We start from the raw sequence: 12,533 nt of genomic DNA, 5'->3' as shown, positions 1-12,533 counted from the left end.
TGCTGTCAGGTTTTTGCAGAAATAAAATATTTGCTTGAGAAGTATTAAGCCAAAATTGGTAAAAAAAGAGCTGGGAATAGCAGGAGCTATTTTTTATTAAGACTGTCCTTGTGTAGCACCATACGTTGAGGAAAACTTGTTCCTCTTAGGAGCAACAAGTGCCACAGTCTAAGTGATGAAAATTCAATATTATTCCCACTTTTAGATCAGTTGCCATGGGAAAACTTCTAAACAAGAAGTTATTCTGGACTAGGGAGGTCGTGTTCTGTTGGGAACCTGTTCTACACTTGTCTTTTGACTAAAGCACCTTGGAAGCACATCAAGAAGGTGTCAGGTGAAAGAAGAAAAAGAGAGAAGGAAGAAAGGATAGGAAGATTAATCAGCAGAAAGGAGGATTGGAAGTACACAGGGATCAGAGGAAGCAGAAGTAAGAGAGGAAGAGATCTTGGAATTACAGAGGCTGGCTTGGAACATGCGCTGAGAATTTCTTTTTTACCATTTACTGCCAGAGCAGCCGTAGTCTGTCGGTCTCCGCACACACAGCTGTAATCCCCAGCATCTGCCAAATCCAAATCCTGGATTGTCAGCTCCACAAAGGGACCTTCCTGCTCTATTTTGTACTTTTCACTTGGCTTGAGCATCGTATTCCCCTTTCTCCACTCAACTGGGGCTGGTTTGCTCAGTTTGCAGTGCAAAGTGACCGCCTCCCCCTCTGTAGCTTCCTTCTCCATCAGTTCTTCTTGGAAAAGGATAGGCAAGGCTGAAGGATGCAACAGCAACAGAGAAGGAGTCAGCACCAGAATGAAATGAACTGGAGTTACTGGGCTGCAGTGTGTACACTCAATGAAAAATGCTCTGTTTCTAGGTGGGTACAATTGAAAAAGGGGGTAAAACCTCCTAGAGGAGAGAGAAACAAATTAAACAATGTACAACATACAGGTGGCTGTCTCAAGGCAAAAAAAAATAAATCACAAGGGAATATTCACTAATAAGGTGAGTCTTTGGCACTACAGAGCCACAAAAGAACACAAAAACCCTAAGAAATCACACTCTTGTTGACCAGGAATGCTGCCAAAACTGCTAGGTTTGTGTGGGAATCCTTAAAATCAGAGGGTTTTGGGAAAGCTGCAAAAGGCAGCCTCAGAGACAGCAGAACTGTGATTGGAGCTGAGCAGTAGCCATGAGATTGGTCAGCAGAAAAACTGTGTAAGAAGTAGAAAAGTAAGGACAAATAGAACAATGGTCTGTGCATTAATGCTTGTCTAGAATAACTCCCTGAGCTGCAGCAAAGTCTATCTAGTGAGATATTAGGGAGTTCTAGGGTTAATAATGGAGCTCTGTGCATTGTGTTTAAGGCTCACAAGCAGGTGTTGTATTTGAAATAAGCATTGTTTAACCAAAGGTACCTGTGCTTAGAGTGGTTGGATGGAACCACTGTCAGTGTGCTTTTGCTTTGTGTGATTGGTCAAAAAACTTATAAAGTGAGTTGTAACATTAAGTTCTTTGTCTGCTGCCTGGGATGTGAGCTGATGGCATCTTCCCATTGTCATAACCATGTAATGAGAGTGATGCTGGAAAATCAAACAGCTCAAGGCCCGTTCCCAGCAGTCCCATCCTGTTGGTGATTTGTATCGGCCAGCGATACGTTTGGGATTTAAAGAGAAACGTGGGTGGGAGGGTTACCATTCACTCTCAAAGCAGCTGTGCTCTCCTGCTCTCCACACACACAGGTGTAGCTCCCAGCATCCGTCAGGTCGAGGTCTTGGATCACCAGCTCGACAAAGCGCCCTTCCCGCCGCGTTTGGTACTTCCCGCTGGGGACCAGCTCCTTCCCGTCCTTCCTCCAGCGCACGGAGCCGCCCGGCCCGCTCAGCTCGCACTGCAGCGTCGCCGTCCCGCTCTCCGTGGCCTCCTCGTTCCTCAGCTCTTGCTTGAAACGGACTGGCAGGGCTGAGAGATGCACAATGGACAGGGATTGCCACCCTAGACCTGCTCAGAGGTTGAGTCAGGATTTGTTGCATGTCTACCTAAGTCTTACTCCAACACCCTGACCCCTTAAGTGTGGCAGTTGTATTTTCTGGAAAAATCCCTTCACCAGGGTTTTCTCCTGGGAAGGTGAGAAGCCTCAGAGAAAAAGGAAAGCAAATTCTTATCTCATTTGCTTCTCCTGTGTTGTGCTCACATGTGGAATGTGTTTTGAGATTGTTTATCCAGCAGGTGATTGTTTCATTGGTTTCACGTGAATTGTTTTGACTTAATGACCAGTCACAGCCAAGCTGTGTCAAAGCTCTGGGAAGAGTCAGGAGTTTTTGTTATTATCTTTTTAGCCTTCTCTAAGTATCCTTTAAGCATCCTTTTATACTTCTATAAGAATCCTTTCTGTATTCTTTAGTATAGCATTCTTTAATATAATTTAGTATCATAAAATAATAAATTAGCCTTCTAAGAACATGGAGCTCATAATTCCTTCCTGCCACGGGACACCCCACAAATACAATACTTAAGCACATCCTGTCTTTTTTCATGGGTGGTAAAAGAAATTCTCTATTGAATTATCCTTTGGAAATCAACAAAACCATGATCCTGATTGGCTGAGATCATGCATAAAGAGAGACAAACTCATTCTCATCGTTACACATGATGAACCCTCTGAAACAGAAAATCCTAAGGAATCTTATGTTTCCGTGCTAATTCAGAAAAACACACATGCAGGACAACATCCTTCACTAGAGGGAAGGTGAGAAGACAACAGAACACACACACATCCAACATGGGGTACAATGAAATGGAGACTGGGGACAGGAGTGACACCAGCAAGAGGATGGAAGGAAGCAGTGGAGGCAGGACATGAAGGAAGTTGTTGTGAAGGAATGTACAGAGAGGAGGAGGAAACAGGTGGACAAAAACACTCCAGAGTTTCACAGGTTATTTCTGCCTTTTTACCATTCACTGACAAAGCTGCTGTGGTTTTTTGGTTCCCCACTAGACATGAATAGTCTCCAGCATCCTTTGGCTCCAGGTCGTGGATCAGCAGCTCAGCCACGGTGCCCTCCTGCCTCATCTTGTACTTGTTACTGGCCCGGAGAAGAGTTTGCCCCTTCCTCCACTCCACGGGGGCCTCTGTGCCCAGCTGGCACCTCAGGGTGGCTGTCCCACCTTCCACAGCTTCCACGGGCTTCAGCTCTTCCTTGAAGAGCACGGGCGCAGCTGAGGAGTGAAGCATTCTCAGTTTACTGCAGGCGCATCGTCACCACCTGGTGACCTCACACTTCAAGGACTTAAAGCCAACACAAATTCAAATTCTCTTGGCACACACAGCAAAGAAGTTCTGACCTACCTGTGCCTCCAGGAGTCTGCTGATATTTACAGTAGCAACAAGAGTTTTGGACCAAAGAAGAAAAGAACAATTATTTCCTAGTAATAAGAATACCAAAATAATTATCCTTCTGCTGCCCAAAGTTGGTCACAGACATGTAAAAACTTGTTGAGAAAGTGGAAAGAAGAACAGAATATTCTTCAATAAATGGTGTAGCTGAGACCCTTCTTACCTCTTGGCTTAGACCTTGGACATTCACCTCTATCCAAAGCATAAGAGACATTTCATAGGGAAGAAAAGATATTATTTTATCAAGAACCATTGACTGATACATTTTAGCACGAAGTTATCATCGCAATAAACAAAGAACATGATGGACCCAGCCAGAGCTGCCTTTTGTTTGGGCTGATCCTTGTTCTCCTGAGCACTCTCTGAAAGTGCCCAGGGTTAGCAGGACCATGGCAAGAACAACAACAAATGGTCACAAGCAGGTGTCTCATTCCTACCATGGATTTTGACTTGGGCTGTGGTCTGCTGGTCTCCAGTGTCACAGGTGTATCTTCCCGCATCTTCTGGCTCTGCATTATGAATCACCAGCTCTGCCACTGTCCCCTTCTGCTTCATTTCATATTTGGCACTTGCCTGGAGGGTGGCTTCTCCCTTCTTCCACACCACGGTGGTGGCATCAGCTTTTGTGAGTTCACAGCGCAAGGAGACGGATTTCCCTTCTTCCACAGCCGTGTTCTCCAGGGCTTGTTTGAAAAGCACAGGCACAGCTGGAACACAGAGCCAGGGGTTAGGACAGGCCCTCCTGATCTGCTCTGCATCAAGTCCCCCCATGAGAGCTGTCACCTCTTAAATCCAGGCCTTTTCCATGTGAGCAGAGCAGCCCCAGGCCCTCCATTGGCTGTGTGGCACAAGGAGATTCTGCCTGGGAGCAGGAATATATCTCTCTCTCTGATGTTACCATCTCACTGTGGATTCCTAGAAATGTGGGGCAAGTTTCTTTTATTTTTCAAAAGGACCTTTTCAGATTCCTCTGGGCACCATCAGCTAATGAATTCCCTGCTCCTGCAGGGCTCTGAAATAACACACATCTCCTATGCTTCTCCAGCTTTCCGCTCCAGCACACACTACTAAAGGCAGTGCATTTGTTTAAGGGCAGTGGAGAGTGGAGATGACACCTAAGAGTCTTTGAAAGGATGTTTTGGGGAGTCTGGAGTCTGTTAATTACTTGTCCACCTTCAATTTTCCAGGGACTGGATTCCTGTTTTCACATCCTTATACTCCAGTACTAGTGATCTCCACCTCCAACTCCAGCTTTAATCACAGCCATGTAAAGCAGCTGATAGGGCAGGAACTACAGCACAGAGAAGATTTATCCTCTGCACTTAATTTTCTATTTTTTCCCCCAGTGGACAGTTACAGATTGAAAACCCCAGACCCAGAATATGAAATCACATGAATGAAATACATCCAGGTGCCTACAAGGGTGCAATATCACTTTTAAATTTTACTCATTAAAGATTACGCTGCCACAAAGAAAACGATGTGTCATGTGATTTTTTGTCTAATAGATCCAATGAAATGTTGTGTAATTTTTGTTTAATAGCTCTATTTAGCACCTGATTAAGTGTGGCAATGTCTCAAACTGTACCCACCATTCACTTTGACCCGAGCAGTGGTTTTCAGTTCCCCAGCACTGCAGGTGTAGTCCCCAGCATCTACAGATTTCACATCTCGAATTATGAGCTCTGCCACAGTCCCATGCTGCTTAAATTCATACTTCTCACTGGCATAAAGAACCGTGTCTCCCTTCATCCACTTCACTGGGGTGCCAGGTTTGCTGAGCTCACAGGTCAGCCTGACCTGCTTTCCTTCCTTGGCTTCTTCATTTTGGAGCTCTTGCTTGAAGAGAACTGGTGTTTCTGAGAAAAGGAGTAACACAAATGTTAAAAGAAACATGTGAGGCTGGAAATTACTTTTCTCATTTAGAGTCAGACTTTGTTTTTGAGACAGAAAACCACAGGAATGAAAAAGCATTAGCAAAGAGTAAACAGATGCTGACATCTCACATCTGGCTGCCAGCACTTTACAGCAGAAAAAAACCCAAACCCCGAGACCAGATGCTTCTTTTCTTTTTAACCACTATCTGCACTGCTGAAGGTGCTGCTGCTCCTACTGCTTTCATTATTAACATCAGTGGCAGATGCTGCACTGCAGTTCATGACACAAACTGTGCTGCTGATGGCTGCTCAGAGCACAAAAAACATAAAACTTCACTGAGGTCAACTCACACACAACACAGAGCACACAGAGGAATGGCAAAGCACTTTCTGTCGTGACCAGCAGTATTGATTTCTCATCATAAAACAACCCTACAGTGTATTTTTTTTTTCCAGCATGAACACAGATTTAAAACCAGCACAGAGCAAACACAGAGAGGGAAGCACAGCTGAACAGGGGTCCCTGTGGAGATCCCCCTGCAGGCTCTGTCACAGCCTGGGATTCAAGGCTTTCAGGTGAGCTAGTGCAGGGAAGGCACTTTTGGGGGAAAATAAACTCAACATTTCCTTATCTGAAATGTTCAGATAAGGAAAAAATAAATTAATTCTTGAATTATGCTGCCTTAAGAATATACAAGTCAGCTACCAACCTGTGATGCACTAAACCTGTGGCTGTTGGAAATTTACACCCTATTTTCTTGTTCCCTTTTACCTTCAGTTTGGGACACTCAGTGTCACATGACTACTGAATTTCTCTTTTCTATTTCTGCATTCTGCTGTTCTGATGTGACTCTGACAGATGAAGGAAAGTTTTCCAACAGTGAAATTCCTTGTAGACATCCTTATGACCTGACTCCTTAACAGGAATCCACGTGTTTAAATCCTACATCCATCCACACCCTTCTCTGCAAAGGGAAACATGGGGCTGCTGTGGGAGCATAAAAAATGTGGTTCTTCTCTAACAGAAAATTGTTCATCCAGGTCCTGCTGGAGTCAACACAGATCTTTGTTTTGTGTGTAATGGATAGTGGGAAAATATCCTTGTGCTACAGAAAGACAGAAAATCAGGGTCATTAACAACCAGCTCTTCTTCATTGCATCATCAAGGTCTTCTCTTCCTTGCACAGCCTCAAGGGGGTTCTTTGTGCTCTAGAAAAATCCTGTGAGCAGCCTGGCGTCCCACTTGGTGCTCTGGCATTCAGGTTGACCATTCCAGCAACCCAGATGCTTTTTTTGTTCATGCTGACTTCCCCAGTCCAGACACAGCTTCTGATCAGTCCCTCCCAGGTGTGCAACCCCAGCTGCACACAGGACATCCTCTGGTCTGGATAAACACAGCCTGTGCCTGTAAAATCCTCCCTGGACCTGCTCAAGCCTGCCCAGGGCAGTGGTTTAACTCACAGAGAGGTTTAACTCACAGAGGCAGGAGCAATTATAAGGTGACACTTGGTGGGCCTGGTTCTGACCTGGATGAGACCCAACCTATGCCCAACTCAAGGTTAAAAGACTCACCTAAGACAACAGCCCTTTGGACCATAGAATACTTTGGGCTGGAAGGGCCCTTTAAAGCTCATCTATTCCAACCCCCCTGCCATGACCCAAGACATCTTCAACCAGACCAGGCAGCTCAGAACCCCATCCAACCTGATCTTGAATGTTTCCAGGGATGGAAAGAGAATCCACCACCTCTCTGGCAAAATCCTATAGTGTTTTACCACCCTTGTTGCAAAAAATCTCTTAATTACATCTGTGGCATTCACATCTTCTGAAAAATCCCTTCATCCAGGGTTTTTCTCCTGGGAAGCTGACAAGCCTCAGAGGAAAACAATAATGATCTGATTTTCTTCTCCTGTGTTTTGCTCCTTTGGAATGTGTTTGGAGATTGCTTACCAACAGGTGATTGTTTCATTGGATTCTGTTATGAATTATTTTGACTCATTGGCCAATCAAGGTCAAGCTTTTTCAGGACTCTGGCTAGAGTCAGGAGTTTTCATTATTATCTTTTTAGCATTCTGTCTGTATCCTTTCTGTATTCTTTAGTATTGTTTAGTATTGCATTCTTTAATATAATATAGTATAATAAAATAATAAATTAGCCTTCTGAGAACATGGAGTCAGATCCATCATTCCTCCCTGCCACAGGGCACCACCCAAACACAATATTACATCTACTTAAATTAACCCTTTTTGACATTAAACCATCTCCCCATGTCCTATCAAGCAGGAGAGCACCTCCTGCCCAGTGATGCTCTTTGAGTGCATTGCTCTGAATAAATCTGGCTGCCTAAAGCAATTGCACAGACAAAGGTGGGGCTGTGAGCTCCCTCCTTGGGGAGAGGCATCACTGGGACAGCTCCAGGAGGTGATCCATCCTTTCTGGGGATTACTTCTCAGCCTGGGGTGTTCTTCTGCTGCTCTCTCTTTGGGGTTTGGAATGAGATGATGCATGTACCTTCCAACCCAAAGCATTCTAGAATTCCATGATTCTCAAAGGCACTAAAGCTCCTCAGAGCCAGAGCCAGGTCAGATGAAGAACTCTCCTCTTTCACATTCTGTCACCTCTCTGGCAGCTTTTCTAGATGACTTGATGAGAACACCTCAGTGCACACCACAAGGTTCCTTCTCAGTGTAGTTTCATGTTTTTCATTCCCATTAATTACTCTGGGCTCAGTGTTAGGACCCAAATCACCCCAAAAGTTCTTAGCCTTGACACTAATCACTGCACCCCTTTTGGCTGCTCCAGCCTCACACTCACATCTGTCTCTTTCTTCAGCCCTGTGAATGACAAGCTTGGCTTCAAACCCTGACTGCCTGATGTTACATTTGGAAGAATTCCTAAGGCTTTTCCCATCTTTGCACCACTTTCTCAGGGCTGTCTGACTGGAGGTTTCACACTGAAGGCTCACATCCTCTCCCTCAGCGACTTCAGTGTCAACCAGGTCCTTTGTGAAGACACAGGGCTTCCCCAGATTCATATAAAAAAACATCTGACATGGTTCAGAAGAGTTGTGGATTCTCAGATCACAAGTAATCTGTGAGATTTGGATCCAAGATTGCTTGTATGAAAGCTATAGGTCAGGGCTAATAACAGATAATTTGGTGTTTGTGATTATAAAGCCCTCAGGAAGGTACCAGTGATGTTCTAAAGTGTTGTTGAACTGTTAAATTATATCTGGGAGAAACTGAGAAGAAAATATTCCTGCTGAAAAACATAAAAAATTAGCCTTTTTGCAAATAAAACCTTTCATTTTTCCTCAAGAAAAAGGAATCCATTTGCATTTCTGCAGCTTAGAAAAATTTGGCCAAATTTTCAACTTTTGTAAAAAAAAGTTCTTCTAAATAAATGTGGTTATTCTGGAGAAAAATAAGATTGCGATCTGACACAGTGGAGACTGTGTGTTTAACATCTGGGCCACAAGAAGCATTTTTATTTCCAGTAAGGAGACATCTCTCCAATCCCACATTCTTGGGCTGTCTGCCATTCATTTCATTCATTTATCTTTGCTACCAAACACTGCAGTTTTACCCCAGTTTAACTTCTCCAGAGAAAACAATCCATTGTCCACAATGTATAGTAGAGAACACATGCAATAGTTCCTTTCAAACAATGAAAACAAAAATTAAAACTTACTGGTTACCCCTTCTTTTTCCATTGAATTAATTGATTTCTCCTCATGAGTCATCACCTTATCAGCTTCAGGAAAACTGAGTGGGGCATCCACTGAACCATCACAGCATTATAACATTCCCATCTAAATCCAATAAACACTCCAAGAGCTGTCCAGGATTACAAAGAGCTCATTCTCCAGCCATAATTTCATTAAATAATTAATGTTTTTCTTGAAAATGCACAGATATACAATGATGGTGCTAAATTTGAAGCATTTTTGCTGCTTTTTTTTCCACCTACCCCCATTAACCCCGCTTATTTCCACTCATCATTTCCTCTCCTGCAGTTGTGATGATGGATTTACCTTTAACAACCAAACTGGCAGATGTTTTCTTATCACCAGCTTCAAATGTAATGAGCCCCGAGTCCTTCAGGGAGAGCTTTCTCAGCGTCAGCAGGTGATATCCACCAGGCTGGGACTGGATCTCATTAAGTTCATTGGTATGGAGTGGGGTTTTATCCAAAAACCACTGCACTCTGCTATAGTCTACGGGAGAGATTCTGCACTTGAACATGGCAGATTCTCCTTCTAACACAGTGACATCCTCCAGGTCTTCTGTAATTAGCACTTTCTGGCCTGAAAGGAACATAAATACATCAATTACTGCAATCTTCAGTTTCTGGCGTGAAAATCAACGTGGGAAAGCTCCCAAGATTTCCCACGTGAGAATTTAAAGTGAGAAACATCTTCATGACAGAGAAGATTGAAACAGAATTCCCCCAATATTGACCACAAAACCCACTCACAGGAATATATACAGGACACACACCAAAAATAGGGCAAAGACAACTTTAAAGCACCAGAAAACATAAAGCAGAACAAGTAGCCAGTACAATGCAAATCCAGGGCTGTAAATTTTCTCCTAATGAAATCCCTGGAAAGGTTGGAGTCTCTGACAGCATTACTGAGCTCTAAACATCACCAAGAAATGATCTCTCCCTTGACAACCTGGCTGGTTTTCTACAGCAGAAATAATTCCCTTTCTATGGGATAGGACCACTGATCCCACACTTTCTTGGAGTTCAGCCCAACCCCAACACAGCGGGAAATGGAGAAAATGTCTGAGTGTGGATTTGTTTAAAAAACCCCAACACATCTGCCCTGAAAACCTCCCTGTATAGATAGATACATCCCTGCATAGATAGATACATTCCTAACTAAAAATGAATATATAAATATAAACAGACATACAAAGATAAACCTCACTATAAATATATATAAAATAAGGTTAGCACTGTATACAGAAATATCTCTGATGTTCCTCCTACTTATAAAACCAGCACAGGGATGTTTTTACTTTGATATTTGTGACAGAGAAGTGTTTCTTTCATTCAGAAAAGCTGGTGTTAAAAACCTCAGAGGGAATTCAGACAGCTCAGAGCCTGAGATTATGATGGGGATTAAACACATTTCTTTGCTTCTTGAGGATGCTGTAGCAGATAATCAGAGGAGGAGTCTGACTTTACCCCATTGTCTTTAAAAACTGCAACAATTAGCAAGTGGACACTGCTGCTGCACCTCCATCTGATTATTCTTGAATCATTTCTCCAGAGGACAGGGTCAGGTGGGATAATGGGAAGGAATTCTTCCCTGTAAGGGTGGGGAGGCCCTGGGAAGCTGTGGCTGCCCCTGGATCCCTGGCAGTGCCCAAGGCCAGGCTGGACAGGGCTTGGATAACCCTGGGACAGTGGAAGGTGTCCCTGATATGGCAGGGGTGGCACTGGATGAGCTTTAAGGTCCCTTCCAACCCAAACCATTCCATGACTCTATGGACCATTCTATTTTTCCACCACCTTTTAGGAACCACTCCTGGGAAGAAGAATCAAGGGGTATGGAGAAAAGCATGAAGGCAGGATAATTTTCCCTCATCCAACAGCAGGCACTGTGACCCACATCCATTTTATGTTCACACAGGAACATCAATCTCTCCCCTCCCATGAGCCTTTAAATGACACCCAAAATACTCCAGGTATAAGTGCTTCCAACTGCTCTGCATGTCCAGCTCTACATTCCCATATTTTTGGCCATGTGTTCCTGCCATCCTGAGTGAGGCAGAACCAGAAATCAGCAGCTCTGCCGCCCTGCTGAGATACAGCTCTGCCTGTGCATTCTTCCCATGGCAGAAAAGGGATGTAAATCACATTCCTCTCATCCATACCTTGCACAGTTAGCTTGGCTCTGGACTGGGCGTCCCCAATGTCACAGCTGTAAGTGTCACTGTCACTTTTCTCCAGGTTCTTTATGGTCAGCTGGAGGACTTGTCCTTTCTGTGTCATCTCGTATTTCCTGCCAGCCCTGAGCTCAGCGATGCCTTTCCTCCAGACCACAGAGGATGCAGCTCTCTCACTCTGGCACACAAAAACTGCAGTTCCACTCTCATCCACTTTCAGGTCTGAGAGTTCCTTGACAAAATAATTAGGTTTTTCTGGAAGGAAAAAGAAATAATTTTAAAAAATGACCGAGACAGATTTGTCACCCAAACTAGTCCTGAGCATCCAGAATCATCTTGGATCCTCTCTGCTCCAACTCATAGAATCATCAAAAAAAAAAAATCATAGAATCATTTAGGCTGAAAAAGACCTTAAGATCACCAAGTCCACCTATTAACTTAATTAAACCATATTCCAAATAACCACATCTACACATCTTTTGAATCCCCCCTCTAGTGGTGACTCCACCACTTCCCTGGGCATCCTCTTCTAATGCCTGACTGCCCTTTCCATGAAGGAATTTCTTCTTATATCCAATCTAAAACTTGAGACCATTCTCTCTCATCCCATCAGATGGAATGATTCTGAGATCACCAGGTCCTCCTCCTGTCACAGGACACAGCAGCTGAAATACCAGGTAAATTTAATGCCATGGTCCATGGACTGGTGAGGTCTCCTCTTGCAAACAACTGTCATCATTCATATTCAAAATTGAATAATTCAAATTGCTAGTTTTGATTGACTTGTTACAGAGCCCCTACAATTGTTCAGCATCCAAAAGGTGCTTTTTCATGCCTAATTTTTTTAAAAGTTTTTAATCAATGAAGTTTTTTTTAAAACTAAAAATTTATCCCGCCCAGGGAGATAGAGGAGAAGAAATCTATGATTGTAGATATTTACACCCAACCTCTGAACCTGCCAGCTCCTCTGCTCCCTTCAGCTGACCTTGCACTGTGACCCTGGCTGTTGTTTTGGAGGTCTCAGTCTCACAGGTGTATTCCCCACTGTCCTTGACCGTGGAGTCTCGGATGATGAGAGTGGCCCGTGTCCCCTCTTGCTGCAGGTCATACTTCTGGCTTTTCCTGATTGCTTTGCCATCCTTGTACCACCTGATGGTCACATCAGCTTTGGACAACTCACAGCTCAGGCTGATGTCCTGCCCTGCTGGTGATGTTTTATCTTCCAGCTGCTTTGCAACCTCAGTAGGTTTTTCTGCAGAGATTTAATTTAAAAAAAAAAAAAAAAAAAAGGGATCTTTGAATGAAAATCTTCTCTATATGGCTGGGGTTTTTGCAATTCAAATCATAGAATCTCAGAATGGTTTGGATTG

The 12,533-nt window shown here is 43.7% G+C and overlaps 1 protein-coding gene across 9 annotated transcripts in view; it reads right to left on the bottom strand.

Annotated features, from left to right (window-relative positions):
* Positions 1-12,533, bottom strand: part of OBSCN (obscurin, cytoskeletal calmodulin and titin-interacting RhoGEF) — a 186,256-nt gene that overhangs the window by 111,737 nt on the left and 61,986 nt on the right. For all 9 annotated transcript variants that reach the window (XM_059838258.1, XM_059838268.1, XM_059838276.1 and 6 more), the window contains 5 exons: positions 12,149-12,415; positions 11,152-11,418; positions 9,297-9,569; positions 4,978-5,244; positions 3,823-4,092 (listed from right to left, as the gene is read on the bottom strand). In XM_059838258.1, coding sequence (XP_059694241.1) covers positions 3,823-4,092; positions 4,978-5,244; positions 9,297-9,569; positions 11,152-11,418; positions 12,149-12,415 — 1,344 coding nt within the window. The remainder of the gene's footprint in view (positions 1-3,822; positions 4,093-4,977; positions 5,245-9,296; positions 9,570-11,151; positions 11,419-12,148; positions 12,416-12,533) is intronic.

Source organism: Haemorhous mexicanus, chromosome 1 (assembly GCF_027477595.1).
Source record: "Haemorhous mexicanus isolate bHaeMex1 chromosome 1, bHaeMex1.pri, whole genome shotgun sequence".
NCBI classification, from domain to species: domain Eukaryota; kingdom Metazoa; phylum Chordata; class Aves; order Passeriformes; family Fringillidae; genus Haemorhous; species Haemorhous mexicanus.
This window is presented reverse-complemented; position numbering and strand designations above follow the sequence as displayed.